Genomic DNA, 16,482 nt, shown 5'->3' with positions numbered 1-16,482 from the left:
TAGTCATTTATTCATTCAACTAACACTTACTGAGCACCTCGTGTGTGCCAGGCTCTCATTCGTGGCCCCGAGGGGACAGCTGGGAACAAGGCAGAGGGGGCTGCCCTTGAGGGCGTTATTATGTACTAGTGGAGAGACAGACAGTAAACGAGTCAACAAACCAGCCAAACAAGACGGTTTTAGCATAAGTGTGATGAAGAGAATGAAACAGGGTGCTGCCCTAGAGGGAGAAAGCCACTTTTTTTTTTAAGGCAGCGCTGCACAACATGCTGGGTTGGGGATCGAACCCTTATTTATTTTAACACCAAAAGCATTTTGTATCGGGGTATGGCCGGTTAACAATGTTGTGATGGTTTCAGGTGGACAGCGAAGGGACTCAGCCGCACATACACATGCATCCATTCTTCCCCACACTGCGGGAGGAAGTCACTTTCAATGGGTAGTCAGGAAAAGTTTCACTGACAAGGTGGCCTTTGTTCTCTCACCAGTCAAGGCCTGACTGAGTCAGGCATGAAGGCAGTGGGAGAGCTTGGGAAAGGGCAACAGCAGGTTCAAGGGTCCTGAGGCAGAAACCACCCTGACTTGTTCAGGGCACAGAGGACGGTGCAGTGTGTGAAACAGAGTGAGTGGGGGGCAGGTGGGAGGTGAGGAGCCGTGGCAGAGGCCGGAAGGACTGGCTTTTGCAGCGTCTCGTAGGCAAGATCAAGGAGTTGGGAAGCTGTGCTGGGTATGATGGGAGGCAGTGGGGGGTGCTAACCAGGTTAGGAGTGTGCCCCAACTGACCCTTTACAAAGCTCCTTCCAGCTGCTGTGGGTAGAATGGACTAGAAGCAAGGAGCCGAGTGGGAAGCCCTCGTAGGCATCCCTGAAGGCGATGAGGGTGGAGGTGGGGTCCAGCATGCTATTTTGTATGGATCCTGTAGGTCAAGGGTGACTCCTGGGACTCTGGCTTCAGCGACTGGGTGGTGGCGAGGTGGTTTCCTGAGCTGGGGAAGGCAGGGGAGGAACAGGGTGTTTTGGAGGGCGGGGCTGAGGAACCAGGAGTTTCACTTTGGACATGGTAGGGTTCAGAGAGTCTGTTAATCACCCAAAAGTAGAGACAGCAAATAGGCAGATGGATATTGGAGGCTGAAACTCGGTGGAAGGTCTGGGCAGGAGCTGAAAGTTGTCAGTTTGCAGGAAGAGGATGGACCCATGGGGCTCCTGCCCTCGAGAGCTCATGGGGTGACATGAGGCGGGTGATGGGAGGGTGCAGTGCCAGCGAATGCTTGTGTTGGGGCAGTATGTTCTGGTTTTCGAGATGCTTTGAGAATAATAATATTACTCAGGCCTCAAAACAACCCAGTGAAGAGTTAGACATTATTACTCTTGTTTTATAGATGAAAGAGCAATCCAGGTGGTGCTAGTGGTAAAGAACCGACCTGCCAGTGCAGGAGATGTAAGAGACACGAGTTCGATCCCTGAGTCAGAAAGATTCCCTGGAGAAGGAAATGGCAACCCACTCCAGTATTCTTACCTGAAGAATCCCGTGGACAGAGGAGCCTGGTGGGCTACAGTCCATAGGGTCTCAAAGAGTCAGATACGACTGAAGTGACTTAGCATGTATGTACACACAGGTGAAAACCTGAGGCTCCAAGAGAAATGACTCAGTAAAAATGACTGCTGTTTAAGGAGAACCCCTTGAGTGAATCAGGGATCAGGTTAAATGTTCTACAGGCATTGTCTCATTTAATTCTTTAACAGCCCCATGAGATAAGAATTACTGAGGTGTCATTTGAAGAAATTGAGGCTTAAAGAGGGTAAAGAACTGCCCGTGGTCTCAGGTGTGTAAAGGACAGTCAGGTGTCTGGCTGGCTCCAGAGCCCAGGTATTCCAGGACACCATGTATTGTTACCCTAGTCAGTACAGTCCAGAGATAGAGCTGGCTTACCCCCAAGTCACTCAGAAATTCGCTGGTGGTGCAGTGGTTAAGGGGCTTCCCTGGTTGCTCAGTGGTAAAAGAATCTTCCTGCCAATGTAGGAGATACAGGTTCGATCCCTGGGTTGGGAAGATCCCCTGGAGAAGGAAATGGCAACCCACTCTAGTATTCTTGCCAGGAAAATTCCATAGACAGAGGAACCTTGGGGTCTCAGAGTTGGACATGACTGAGCCGCTGTGCATGGACACACGCCAGTGATTAGGACTATGTGCTCTCACTGCCAAGGGCCCCGAGTTTGAACCCTGGCTGGAGAACTAACATCCCACAAGCTGTGAAATGTGCCCCCACCCTAAAAAAGGGGGAAGCAGGCACAACATCCAAGACTCGAATCGCCACGGTTCTCAGATGAAAGGGCCCTTGCACGCCCAGGTGACCTTCCCACCCGTTGTGGGAACTCCCTCCATACTGTTCTGAGCAGGTGGGGGTGCATTGTCACCCAGGTGGCCCCAGGATGGATGCTTCCTGCCCCCCAAGTGGTCCCTTCCACTGCTGGGCTTTCGCACAGTCACTGCAGTGTACTCCACACGGTTCCCAGCCCCCGTCCCTTCCTGTCCTCTGCACTCTGGACCTCACTTCAGGCTCTTCATGCCCTGGCAGCACAGTGTCCAGAACAGGTCGTAATTTGCCCTATCAGGGAGGGCAAGCCAGTGTAGACGTGCGCACTGACACCTTCCCCTTGGGGTGGCTGTCGGTGTGTGTGGAGGCCAGTCTTGGGGGGCAGGGAAGTCGGCCTGTGCGGTGGAGTGAGGCGCTGCACCTGCTGGGCTCGGCCTGGTGCCTCTAGTTCCTTCTCAAGGCTGCCTCCTCCCCACCAGGTGGAACCGGCCCAGTGGGCGATTACATTGCAGTTCACCCATAGGTCATATAACCGCCCTGTCTCAATCTTCTTGCCCCCAGTCTGCTGCCAAGATCCTACCAGTGGCAAAACCTAGCTGGTTGGCACCCAGACACCATCAGTCCTAAGATTTATCCTATGCATTCTCTGAAAATTCATGTATCACCTGTACTGCCCTGCTCTGGGGCAGGGGAGTGATCAGATAACAGCGATGAGCAAGAATGTGGCCCTTTCCTTCTCAGCTTTGATAGGCTGTACTAGCCCTCTGGTTTTTCTCGAAGGTTAGGGACAGAGCAGATGATCCACTAATATCCCAGCGAGGGTCCAGCAGACATGCCTCCGCTTACTCTAACTTTTCCACGGCCTGTTTCGGTTCTAACACGTCCTTAAGTGGCTTCAGATGGCGAGCCGGTTCAGATGGCGCTAGGTTGTGGAGAAATGGCGCCCCCTACTGGCTAACCCTTGGTCTTGCGGCAGCTCACTGCTCTTCCCAGAATCTCCTCTCTCGTTCTTTTTTCCCATATATTGATGTATGTATGTATGTATTTCTTTGGCTGTGCCAGGTCTTAATTGCAGCGGGCAGGATCTTTAGTTGCCTCATGTGAACTCCCTGGTCAGGGAACGAAGATCCCAAAAGCTGTGTGACAGCTAAAATAAATAAATCCGATGGAAAGTTGTGGAGGCTTTATTTTTTTGTTTGTTTTGGCTGCCACGCAGCTTGCAAGTTCTTCGGTCCTGACCAGGGATCGAACCCAGGCCCCAGCAGTGAAAGCGCAGAAATCTGACCACCAGATTGCCAGGGAATTCCCTCTATTAATATTTAAGAACAAGAACTTGGGTTCCACAGACCATCCCAACAGGGGTCTGTGGATGGAATTCAAGGGTGAGAGTCCATGAACTTGGATTGGGAAAAAATTTATGTCTCTGTTTTCACTATCCTCTCACTGAAAATGCTTCCGGTGTGCATAAAGGCAGCGGAGCACAGTAGTATTGGGAGGGCTTGGACTTTGTCACCTATAGAATGCACAGATATTTCTATATTCTATTACAGTTGTTGCAGATCTTTTAAAATATAATTTTCAATCCTTGTTTTGAAATTACAGTAATCATTCAACTTGTTGCTTGCTCCTATTTAATGGGTTAACAAAGAAGCCCATTGGTTAATGTTTATCACAGTCAAAAATATATTTGATGATTGTATTTTAATATAAGTGATTTGCTTTGAAGTTCTATATATTTTACGTTGCACATTTTTTTTATTCTGAGAAGGGGGGTAGGTTTTGGCAGATGTTGAAGCGTTCAAAGCACAAAAGTGTGTAGAAAAAAATTTGGTAGGGGACTTCGCTGGCAGTCTAGTGGTTAGGACTCTGTGCTTCCATTGCAGGGGTCATCAGTTCCATCCCTGGTCGGGGAATTAAGAACCTGCAAGCTGTGACACTCGGCCAAAAAAAAGATACGACAAAATTTTTGGTAGGACTTACGGATAGACTGGATGGATAAAGGAGGGAGAAATCAGAGCTGATCCCCCAGTTTGTGGTCTAAGTAACGGTGGGTGGGGGACTGGTTAAGGTTCTCATACAAGTCCTCACTGTGAGACCCACGCAAATTGCGATGCATTTCCCCATCTTTTCCCTCTCCCTGCTGATTCAGAAAGAAATCTGCAGACCTCTTTTTCAGCCTTCTGGAGATAAAGGGGGATTTCTCCTGAGAGTCACACTCCCAGAGAGATAGGAGTTAGCAAATATTTTTATTCTTATTCTTATTTATTTATTTTAATCAATAAGCTGAGAGTTATACGAAATCAGAACAGTACTACTAACAAGATTATTTCTGGCCTTACTTTGTGGATTCAATTCCGTGGGCACTTAACGGGGGCTTTCCAGGCTCTCCTAAGGGTGAGGTGTTGCTTAGTTGCTCAGTCATGTCCAACTCTTTGGGAGCCCATGGACTGTAGTCCGCCAGGTTCCTCTGTCCCAGGGATTTCCCAGGCAAGAATACTGGAGTAGGTTGCCATTTCCTTCTCCAGCAGATCTTCCTGAACCAGGGATTGAATCCAGGTCTCCTACATTCCAGGCGGATTCTTTACTGCTGAGCCACCGGGCCTTTTAAGGAAAAGAGGACAGGGAGTTCTCTGGTGTCCCAGTGTCTAGGATTCCAGGCTTTCACTTCCTTGAGCCTGGGTTTGTTCCCTGGTTGGGGAACTGAGATCCCATGAGCCACATAGCGTGTCCAAAACAATAATAAATAAATATAAAATGAAAACTACTGAAAAGTACACGGATCGTAAGTATACAGCTCAGTGAGACTCACAAACCGAGTACACCCATTTAACAGGCACCCAGATCAAGAAACTGAATATGGCCAGGCTTCTAGAAGCCCTTAAGGATCGCTTTTGGTCTGTGAAAGTGTTAGTGGCTCAGTTGTGTTCAACTCTTTGCGATCCCATGGACTGTAGCCTGTCAGGCTCCCCTGTCCATCAGATTCTCCAGGCAAGAATACTGGAGTTGGGTGCCATTCCCTTCTCCAGGGGATCTTCCTGACCCAGGGATCGAACCTGGGTCTCCTGCACTGCAGGCAGATTCTATATGCTCTGAGCCACGCATGCAAATAGAACTTAAAAATCCAGGTATAGCCAAGGTTGGTTCCTCCTGAGGGCTGGAGAAAAGGATCTGTTCCAGGCCTCTCTGCTTGGCTTGCAGATGACCGCCTTCTCCCTGCATCTCTTCATGTCATCTTCCCTCTATCCATGTTTGTCTCTGTCTGCAAATTTCCCCAGATTATATGGATACTGTCATATTGGATCAGTACCCACCCTAATGACCTCACATTAACGTGATCATCTGCAAAGACTCTATTTCCAAATAACATCACCCTCTGGGGTTCTGGGGAGGTTAGGATTCCAACCTATCTTTTTTTCAGGGGGTAAGGGGGGAATGACACAATTCAACTCATAACAATGCCAAAGGGTTTTCCTAAGTGATTATGCCAATTTAATCAGCCACTTGTTCAGTCGCTAGGTTGTGTCCAGCTCTTTGCAACTCCATGGACTACATGCAGCACGCCAGGCTTCCCTGTCCTTCTCTATCTCCTGGAGCTTGCTCAAACTCCTGTCTACTGAGTTGGTGATGCCATCCAACCAATCCAACTATCTCATCCTCTGTTGACCCCCCTTCTCCTCGTGCCTTCACACTTTCCCAGCATCAGGGTCTTTTCTAATGAGTCAACTCTTCACATCAGGTGGCCAAAGCTTCAGCTTCAGCACCAGTCCTTCCAATGAATATTCAGGGTTGATTTCCTTTAGAATTGATTGGTTTGATCTCCTTGGAGTCCAAGGGACTCTCAAGAGTCTGGTCACTAAGGGCTGGAGTATTTTAAAGCTAATTCCAGACATGATATCATATGCTCTGGGAGTGTTTTAAAAGGAAGGAAGACTCGGTCTGATTTACATTTTTAAGCAATTCTATCTGTTCTGTGGGAATATAAGACAAGGCAAATATCCTATCAAGAAAGAAAAGGTAAATAGTGAGCTCTCCTGTGATGACACATGTAGGATGCTCAGGCATCCCGGGTGCCCTCAGCTCAGGGATGTGTCCAGCGACCCGCGCTCTGTCCTTGATGAATGGTGCCAGCCTGCCCTGTGGAGCACCACTTGGGGTTTGGGGGATGCTGAGGGAGGAACCGGGCCAGGACTCAGGCTGTCTTTCTGTCCGCCCTCCTCCCTGCCAGGACATCCAGCAGCTCCTCCAGCTCCAGCAGCTGGTGCTTGTGCCAGGCCACCACCTCCAGCCACCTGCTCAGTTCCTGCTGCCGCAGGCCCAGCAGAGTCAGCCAGGTAAGACCCCCTACCCTGGATGGCCTCCCCCGATGCCTCCACATGACTCCCGCTGCCCCCCTCACCCCGTGTGGTCCCTCTTGTGTCCTCAGGCCTGCTACCGACGCCAAATCTATTCCAGCTACCTCAGCAAACCCAGGGAGCTCTTCTGACCTCCCAGCCCCGGGCAGGGCTGCCCACACAGGTAAGCGGTCTACTGAGTACTTCAGGGTGTGGGTGAAAGGTGTGAAGTTGGAGGAGTGAGGGTCTGCTTCCCATTTGGCCCACTCGCAGCCATAGGGGCCAAGATGGGGGTCGGGAGCCGCAGGGCCCAGCACTGTTCTGCCACTGATTTGCTGTGGGACCCTAGGCGAGCTGCTGTCTCTGCCTGAGTTGGTTTGCTCCTCCACAGAATGAGGGAAGTCAGCCAGACCAGTGGCTCTTAACCCTTGCAGGCACATGGGTTCCTTGGAGAATCTGATGGAAGATTTGAGTCTGACCTCCCACTGCCGCCAAAAGGCACAAGTGCACAAAACAAAATTTCAGGGGTTCACAAGCCTTTAGATCACAAATGCTTCAGATCTCCTCCAGCACTCCAAATAGGGTAGGTGGGGGATTCCCTGAGGAAGGCGTCTGTTGGTTCATGTCCCCTTTCCAGACGAGAGACTGCAAACGGTGGCCCACACTCACTGAAAAATTGAGTTAGTTGTCAACAAGATTCCCAGATTCCCAGCTTCTTTTGACAAAGCAGAAGCTATGGGAAGGCTGGATCTGCATTCAGAGGGTATGAGCACAGGCCCCTTCCCGCATGGTGTGAGCTCTCCAGGCTGTCTTGTCCCCATGGCCTTTCTTTTTGCTGCCTGCGTTCTAAACTTTGATCATGCGTGCGTGCTTAGTTGCTCCCACCATGTCTGACTCTGTGCGACGCTATGAACTATAGCCTGCCAGGCTCCTCCATCCATGGGTTCTCCAGGCAAGAATACTGGAGTAGACTGCCATGCCCTCCTCCAGGGGATCTTCCCCACCCAGGGATAGAACTCTCTGTGTCTCCTGTGTCTTCTGCATCACAGGCAGATTCTTTGATGCTGAGCCACCCGGGAAGCCCCCAGCTTTGATAATACTTTCATAATTACAATTTCAAAGTTTCTTCCTACCTATTTTTCATAACAGCCCTTTCAAAAAATATATAAACTATTTCAGAAAATCTGAAAAGTTTAAATGCTAATACAGGGCTTGGCTACAATACTAGAATGCAAAATGCTCAGAAAATCAAGTTGGTTTTGTAATGTGGGGACCGGAAGTCATTTGGCTGCAAAACCTGTCTTAACCTGAATTGAGGCAGTGTGTGACTTCTTTATCCCTCTTGTGTGATGTTCACCCTTAACTGACAGCTGTTGATATGCCTGAATATAGGATAATGCCTTGACCCTAATTAGAGGAGAGTTTACATTATCTGTGATATATGCCCCATGCAGGCTTTCTAAAACCTGAAAAATTTCTGAATTCTAAAACACATCTGGCCCTGAGGTTTTTGGATAATGCATCAAGGGCTTGTGTATCCAACATCCCTGCACCCATCACCTGTTTAGATGTTTCATTTTTAGGGAAATGAAGCATTCCAGAGAGAACTGCTGCTTCCCTGTAAATTTCCCTAGTATCCCTCCCTATTTTGTTTTTTTTTAATTTTACTTTATTTTCAGCCTAGTCATTTTTAACCTGATTCTCCCAACAACCCCGTGAGGTAGGTAGAGTAGCCATGATTGTTCCCATTCCTCGGAGGGAGAAACTGAGGCCCAGGGAGATTAAGAAATTTCCCTGAATCCCCAGCAACTGGATAGCAGAGCCAGTCCTTGATTTCCTGCCTGAAAGGAGGCTAAAACCGTGAACCCCCGTGGAAAGAGCCTTTGGTGGAAGGAGATGGCTGCTCCTTATGGGAGTCTGCAGGCCAGGAGGGAATGTGCAGAGAATTTTGGGCAGTGAGAGCACCCTTGTGGGGCAGCAGAGGTCAGCTTGATTGGCCATGAGTGGGGAGGAGCCACCTGGGGGCGGGTGGAGGGGAGTCTGCAGGGAGAGTCTGGATGGCAGGGAGGGAGGGAGGGGGACCGAGCAGCCAAGGTTGAGCTCCATCCTGGTCCTCGGGCCTGCATCCCACCCACCTGCCCACCCCACCAGGCCGTGACCCGCCCCACGCTGCCCGATCCGCACCTCTCACACCCGCAGCCCCCCAAATGCTTGGAGCCACCATCCCATCCCGAGGAGCCCAGTGATCTGGAGGAGCTGGAGCAGTTCGCTCGCACCTTCAAGCAACGCCGCATCAAGCTGGGTTTCACACAGGTCTGAGGCCGCCCGCCAGGACAGGCGGTGGGCGTGGGGTGACAGGGCGGCGGGACCCTCTGGTGGCGGGAGGGGTGGGGCCTCGTTATCTGGTGGGCGGGGTAGAGGGTGTGGCCAGATGGTGGGCAGGGTGAGGGGCGGGGAGCATAGGCATCTAGTAGGCGGGGTGAAGGGGGTAGAATCATCTAATGGGCGGGGTTGGGGCGGGGTTAGATGCTGGGCGGGGCTGAGCCTTCTGCCCAGCCCTGACCACGGTCCCTTCTCCGCCCCACCGGCCCAGGGTGACGTGGGCCTGGCCATGGGCAAGCTCTATGGCAACGACTTCAGCCAGACGACCATTTCCCGCTTCGAGGCCCTCAACCTGAGCTTCAAGAACATGTGCAAACTCAAGCCCCTCCTGGAGAAGTGGCTCAATGACGCAGGTGGGACTTGGGCTGGGGTTCCCGCACGGGCGGCGGGCCGGGGGAGGCGCCCTCTCACGCCCCCATCTCCTCCCGGACACAGAGACTATGTCTGTGGACTCAAGCCTGCCCAGCCCCAACCAGCTGAGCAGCCCCAGCCTGGGTTTCGATGGGCTCCCCGGCCGGAGACGCAAGAAGAGGACCAGCATCGAGACAAACGTCCGCTTCGCCTTAGAGAAGAGTTTTCTAGCGGTGAGGTCCCACCCCGGGGCGGCCCCGAGGGCTGGCGGGAGGGTGCGCCCGGGGCTGACGAGCCCTCTGTCCGCAGAACCAGAAGCCTACCTCAGAGGAGATCCTGCTGATCGCAGAGCAGCTGCACATGGAGAAGGAAGTAATCCGCGTCTGGTTCTGCAACCGGCGCCAGAAGGAGAAACGCATCAACCCCTGCAGCGCGGCCCCCATGCTGCCCAGCCCGGGCAAGCCGGCCAGCTACAGCCCCCACCTGGTACCAAGAGCCCCGCGCGGGGAGGAGGGGTCTCCAAGCTCAGGCACACCCTCACCCCTTGGCTGGCACCTCGTGTGAAGCACAACCTACCTGGTTGTCCACAGTGTTCCTAGAATGGGTGGAGGCAGGGAGAGCCACCCTTGGGGACAGGCTGTCACATGGGTGGAGCAGAGTCACACAGCACACACTGTTCTGACGGAGATCCAGGCACCACCGGCGCACACTGGCGTGGCCACACACACAACTGCCCCAAGGTGCAGCCACACGGGGATGACCCAAGGGGAGCTGCTGGAAGACAGCACCTTCTCTCCTCTCTCCCCAGGTCACACCACAAGGGGGCGCCGGGACCCTGCCGTTGTCCCAAGCTTCCAGCAGTCTGAGCACAACAGGTCAGAGCGGGCAGTGGGCAGTGACAGGGTGCTGGGAGAACGCAGGCCAGGCTCGAGCCTGAGGTCCTCAAGGCCACGGTGTCTCAGGGCATTTATGGGCCTCGAGACTGAGCCTGGAGGTGGGGGATGGGGAAGAGGACAGACTCACCCCTACCTGCCAGAGCAGCTCAGGCTTCATCTGCTCCATAATTTCATATGAGAAAAGCCGGAGGCTGATAAAGGTGATGTGTCTGGATTCTGTTTCTGGCATTTATAAACTGTGAACTCCAGAAGTAACTTTACCTCTCTGAGTCTCAGTTGTAAAATGATTGTGAATGTATCATATATACCGAAGCTACATCCATGAATATAGACATACAAAAGTGTGTATGCACATATGCACATACACACTTTTGTACCCAAAGCCCTCCTTTGTTCCTTCCTGGGGCGCGTGCGTACTAAGTTGCTTCAGTCGTGTCCAACTCTGTGTGACCTCATGGACTGTAGCCCGCCAGGTTCCTCTGTCCATGGGATTTCCCAGGCAAGAATACTGGAGTGGGTTGCCCTGCCCTCCTCCAAGGGATCTTCCCGACCCAGAGAACGAACCGGCGTCTCTTAGGTCTCCTGCATTGGCAGGTGGGTTCCTCACCGCTAGCGCCACCTGGGAAGCCCCCTTCCTGGGGGTAGGGCATGTTTAACACCATATATAAAAATAATATAAAAACAAACACCAAATTGCCCCCCCTCAGGTTAAGAAATAGTAAGTGGAAGTTTGTAAAGTAGTAAGGGTGTGCCTGGTTCTAGGTCTAAACTCTTTATAATGAGTGTTGACTTCACACCCATTTTATTAGACTCTGTTATCTTCCCCATTTTCCAGATGAGGGAACTGAAGGCCAGAGAGGTGAAGGTACTCACCCAAGGGCACAGCTGCGATGTTACAAAGCTGGGAATTGTTGTCCCGGGTGTCTGACCTGAGTCTGCGCTCTGCGCGCTCAGCCTCAGCTGCAACCCCCTTCCTGGCCCCTAGAGGGAGCCATAGGGGTCTGTCCTCTGGGCACCCCTGGTTCTTTGTACCAAGGGGCCCAGAGGTGAGATTCAGGGCTGGATAAGCAGGGTGTGAGCGCACTCTGGGCTCAGGGCAGAGGCCCAGTGGGTGGCTGCCGCTTGTGATGGGATTACTGTCATTGCAGCAGAGGCTGTGGGACAAAAGGGCAGGAGGCCTAAATGTGTTCTGACTGAGGAGAGGTTGAGGGACTGGGCAGGCATCGACCTCGGTGGAGGACGAGTGAAAGCTGAAGTCTCCATCTCTTTGTCTCTCTCTGGCAGTTACTACCTTATCCTCAGCTGTGGGGACACTCCACCCCAGCCGGACAGCTGGAGGGGGTGGGGCCGGGGGCGGGGCCGCGCCCCCCCTCAATTCCATCCCCTCTGTCACCCCCCCACCCCCGGCCACCACCAACAGCACAAATCCCAGCCCTCAAGGCAGCCACTCGGCCATCGGTTTGTCGGGCCTGAGCCCCAGCACGGGGTAAGTGGGCAGCAGCAGGTAGGAGGCTGTGGGGGAGAAGCAGGGTCGCTGCTGCTTCCAGGGTGGGGAGCTGCGCCCCTGGTCCTGCGGGAGGGTCTCTGCCCCGCTAACGCCTCTGCTTTGCCTCTTGCAGAAGCACAATGGTGGGGTTGAGCTCCGGGCTGAGTCCAGCCCTCATGAGCAACAACCCTTTGGCCACTATCCAAGGTGCGTGCTGCCTTAGGTCACTCCCACTGTCACCAGCCCCGTCCCCCGGGGCCTGGAGCCCCCCTTTGCTGCTCCAGCCATGCCATCCTGCCCTCGCTCACTGCATCGCTCATCTCTTCATACCCATCTCACCTCTGGGGAAGGTGTGAGGGGTGCTGACGGGGTCCGTGGGTCAGATGGGAGGACAGAGGGCACCGCGGGCCGGATGCTGGAAGGCACGCCCAGCTCAGCCTCTCTCTCTCCCTCCCAGCCCTGGCCTCTGGTGGAACCCTGCCCCTTACCAGCCTTGACAGCAGCGGGAACCTGGTGCTGGGGGCGGCTGGCGCAGCCCCAGGGAGCCCGGGCCTGGTGACCTCACCACTCTTCTTGAACCACGCTGGGCTGCCCCTGCTCAGCGCCCCGCCTGGCGTGGGCCTGGTCTCAGCAGCCGCTGCAGCCGTGGCGGCCTCCATCTCCAGCAAGTCTCCTGGCCTCTCCTCGTCCTCCTCCTCGTCCTCCTCCTCGTCCTCCTCTACCTGCAGTGAGACGGCAGCACAGACCCCTGGAGGCCCAGGGGGACCCGAGGTAGGGTCCAAGCCCGAGTGAGGGCCCGCCATGCCTCCCCTCCGACTCCTGAGACCCCCCGCCCCCGGCTCCACCCCCCGCCTGGGAAGCAGGTGAGGAGGCCGGCGGTGGGGGCACCAAGGGTCCTCGGAGCAGGAGTGACAAGGGAGGAAAGACCAAAAAATAAAAAAATAAAAAACAAAAGACCAACCAACAAACCAAAAAGAAAAAAAAAGAAAAGAAATCAACCAACAGAAAAAAGAAAACCAAAAATAATCACAAAGAAACCAGCTGCCCCAAAGGAACCAGAGGTGAAAAACAAACATTCAAACAAAAAACAAACAAAAAATTCCTCACCAAACCGAACAAACCAAATACCAGTCTGGAGCCAGACCTCAACGTGCTCACCCTCACTGCTATGACACCAAATAAGCACCCAGCCAGGGGCAGAGCGGCCTCAGTAGGGCGGACCTTATGCGACCCCTGGCTGTAGGGCCAGGGCTCCCCCCTGGGGGGGGCGGTGGCCAGAAAAGGAAGAAGAGAATGTGCCAGCCTCCCAGCCTGTACCCCGGCCCTGGGCCAGCCAAGAGAGGGCACGGCCTGCGGTGGGGGGTGGGGGGGTGGGCTCAGAACCACCCACCAAATACTCTTTTCCAGAAGGTGAAAGAGAAAGGGCGTGAACAAACTTACACCAAATATTCAGTAGCTTCATCCAAAGGATGTACAGAATTTTTAGCGTTGTGCTCGACAGAATGTGTCCCTGTCATGTGTCCCCCCCTCCCCGGGACTCCCACTTTAACCTCCTCCCTCCCCCACCCAGGGGAGAGTTCCAGGCAAGGCCTGGGATGACTTTTCAGCCCTTTTACCTCCCCCGCCCTTTCCCTTTGAAGGGTGGGCTGGGCCATTTTGCCAAGCTCTAGCTCTCACATGTTCCCCCTACCCCACCCCACCCTGCCCACCCGTCACCCTCCTCAGTTCTGGAACCTCCCACTATCCCTGGTCCAAGGGAAGGAGGAAGTTTCAGGCAAGAGAGGAGAAGGTGAGGGCGTAGAAGTTGTCTTTTTTTCCATCCTCGTCTGTCAGTTTCCCTTAAAGAAAAAAAAAAATTCATATTCCAGTGCCTATCCGTGGGATCCTTCACGTTCTTTGACATTTTTGACCAGAAACCAAAAAGAGAACTCACCTCGCTCTTCCCCGCCCTGTGCCCCTCTGATCCTGGCAGATGCCTCTCCCTCCCCTCTCCACCCCACACGCACACACTCACGCACACACCCCAGTGGTGGGGTTCCTCCAGATGGCGTCCCCATCAGGGTCGGTGTGGCAGGGACAGTGCCATGGCCCGTGGTCCCCATCCGAGTGGGCGCTGTGGTGACCACCACTCCCATGAGACCTCCCTCGAGTCTTGGCTGGACCCCATGTTTGCCCAGCCCCGGACGCATCTCTACAGAAGAGGAGAGACGCTGCTGGGAGCCACGTTGCCCTCCTGCTACTGGGGAGGCCAACAAAGTTTTGAACCAAAAAAAAAAAACAAACCAAACAATAAATTAAAACTAGGAAAAAAGAAAGAATTTATAGATATATATATATTTAAGGGAAAGAAGACGAGGACTCTTCAACGAATAAGAAGGAGCCGCGAGGTGGAGCCAGGCCCCTGCACCACTGGTCCAGGCCTTTGGTCCCCGAGGCGGATGGAAGGATGGATGCTTCTTTCTCTTCACAAATACCTCATGGACGTCGTCTTCGGGAAAGCTGGAGGGGCGGCTGGGGCCGGGCCTGTCCCTCAGCCAGGGCGGATGGAAGCGGGTGGGCAGGGCTGAGAGAGGGTGTCAGGGACGGGGGTGAAGAGCCCCAAGCTCCCCGCCCCCCCCCAATCAACTGAAGAAGCTTTAAAAAAACAAAACAGGAAAAAAGAAATGAGAAAGCAAAAAAGAATGGACGAAGGAAAACTAACAAACTTTCGGGTGGTTTGATTCCTCCTCTTGAGTTCTTCTGTTCTCTTCGGTCTGTCGTCTCCCCCCTCTCCTCCTTTCTCTCGGCTGTCCCTCCCTCTTCCTCTCCTCCTGTCTCACCTCTCTCCATCTCCTTGTTTCTCTGTGTCACTCCTCAAACCAAAGTGTTGCTGTGAAGGACGCGAGCCATTGAAATCAGAGTGGCCCCCGCCCCTGGCTGGGCAGGCGCAGAGGGAGGGGAGAGCCCCAGGAGACTGGCGGGGCTGCCGGACACTCCCAGGAGAGGCAGACGGAGCCTCGGATGCCACCCTGGGCCCCGAGGCCTCAGCATTCTCACTTTCTTTGTTGTCTCCCTTCTCCCACCTGGGAAATGAAACTTTCAGGCTGGGCCACGGAGGCAGCAGAGACTCGGCTGTTTCAGGGGTCTCGGGGTGCCTTGTCAGGGAAGTGGTGGAGCGGTTGCCCCTCCCACCCTGGCACCGATGGGGCCTGGCATGCCGTCGACCCATCCTCGCCAGAATGTAAGCATCTCCGCAGAACCGACTCCCCGCCCTTACCCTACTTCTGATTTTGTCCGTTTTTATTTCCTGAAGAGAAAGGACTGGCTAGCGGGCCTGGGCCCTAGCCCAAGGGTTGAGACGGGGCCAAGGGCTCCTGAACGGATAGGAAGGACGTTTGAGCAGAGCCAAGTGAAAGGAATTGCAACCAAAAACCCCTCTGAGAAGACAGGCAGCATGGAAGGCATGGTGGAGATGACTCAATAAACTATGATTCTAGACCAAAAAATAGGAAAAAAAAAAAAAAAAAGAAAAAGGAAAAAAAAAGGGGAAAAAAAAAAAAAGGAAAGAAAATCCAGGACTCACCACCACCCACTTCATCCTGCTTCCTCCCCATCAAGTCCTGCCTCCCAGACTGCTCCTTCACCCCAGTAGGAAGCAGGCAGAGAGGAGAGGAGGAAGCAGGGGGCAGGGATGGGCCGATGCCCTGACACTGGTGGAGGGACCCCCATGCAGCCAGGGTGGTGGGGACCCTCCCCATCCAACCCCCATTATCTGGGAAAAAAAAAACAAGAGAAAAAGAAAATTCCTGGGAGGGGGAAAAAATAACCAAATCCCAAGCTTTAACTACAGCTGTGAAACCAAATATTGGGAAGGGGGTGGGAGGGAGGGAGGGGCAAGTGTGCCCAGGTCTCCCCCCTGGGCCCCCGCCCCCCGAGGACTCGAGATAAGGCACCAAATACCTCATAGAACTTTAATGTTAAAAAATGGAAACCAAATATCGTTGGCTGGGGGCCAGCCAGGGCAAGGGGCTGGGGGGGCTGAGGGAGCCAGGGTTAGGAAGGTGATGGGGGAATTCATGCCCCCCACCTCCCTCTGCCCCTTCCACTCCAGCCACCCCCGTCTCGACTCCGGGAAACAAAACTATCTCATCGTTTTTATTTTGTGGTCTGTACAGAGCCTGTGTCCGTGTGTCTGTGTGTGAGTGAGAGAGTTGTTGGGGGGCTGGGGAACTTTATGTGGGGTTGGGGAAGGAGAGCCCAGGCCAGGTTCTGGGCTAGGGGAGATGTCTGAGATGGGGGGCCAGGGGCCTGGGCTAGGAAGAAGGATGAGTGGACTGGAGAAAGTGGGAGCCCTCTGAATTTCTCCTCCCCAACCTGACCTCCTTACTCAAGGGAGGGACAGAGACTGGGTCTACCTAACGGTGGGCCTTTTAATTGTGCCAAAAAAAAAAGAAAAAAAAACTTGCCAGTAACTAAAACACCTCTCTCTGGCCTCTTCTGGGAGGGCGGGGGCTGGAAGTGGGAGGAAAGACTGGGGGAGGGGAGGCAGGGTCAGTGGCGCTGAAGAACCAAGGCTCTGTATGACCTGGGGCTACGACCAGGAGGAGGGTTAAGGCTCTGAGTTTCCTGTAGGTCTCCTCCCTGGGAAGGCCAAGAGAGGCTCTCCAAGCCCTGCACCCTGGGAAGATGGGGTAAGGGACTAGCCATGTGGTGAGGGCACCTCTTGACCTGGCTAGATCTCGC

At 53.7% G+C, this 16,482-nt stretch overlaps 1 protein-coding gene across 12 annotated transcripts in view; it reads left to right on the top strand.

Annotated features, from left to right (window-relative positions):
* POU2F2 (POU class 2 homeobox 2) overlaps positions 1-13,632 on the top strand; it is a 77,573-nt gene extending 63,941 nt beyond the window's left edge. For 5 of the 12 annotated variants that reach the window (XM_027515661.1, XM_027515663.1, XM_027515660.1 and 2 more), the window contains 10 exons: positions 6,540-6,645; positions 6,738-6,829; positions 8,797-8,958; positions 9,239-9,380; positions 9,463-9,611; positions 9,688-9,864; positions 10,187-10,253; positions 11,559-11,760; positions 11,894-11,967; positions 12,218-13,632. In XM_027515661.1, the coding sequence (XP_027371462.1) occupies positions 6,540-6,645; positions 6,738-6,829; positions 8,797-8,958; positions 9,239-9,380; positions 9,463-9,611; positions 9,688-9,864; positions 10,187-10,253; positions 11,559-11,760; positions 11,894-11,967; positions 12,218-12,552 (1,506 nt within the window). In that variant the 3' untranslated portion in view covers positions 12,553-13,632. Of the gene's footprint in view, positions 1-6,539; positions 6,646-6,737; positions 6,830-8,796; positions 8,959-9,238; positions 9,381-9,462; positions 9,612-9,687; positions 9,865-10,186; positions 10,254-11,558; positions 11,765-11,893; positions 11,968-12,217 lie in introns of those variants that run through there. The other 7 variants (XM_027515666.1, XM_027515659.1, XM_027515670.1 and 4 more) reach the window with 4 other exon arrangements.
* Positions 13,633-16,482: the final 2,850 nt, after the last annotated feature.

This window comes from Bos indicus x Bos taurus, chromosome 18 (assembly GCF_003369695.1).
Source record: "Bos indicus x Bos taurus breed Angus x Brahman F1 hybrid chromosome 18, Bos_hybrid_MaternalHap_v2.0, whole genome shotgun sequence".
Classification (NCBI taxonomy): Eukaryota; Metazoa; Chordata; class Mammalia; order Artiodactyla; family Bovidae; genus Bos; species Bos indicus x Bos taurus.
This window is presented reverse-complemented; position numbering and strand designations above follow the sequence as displayed.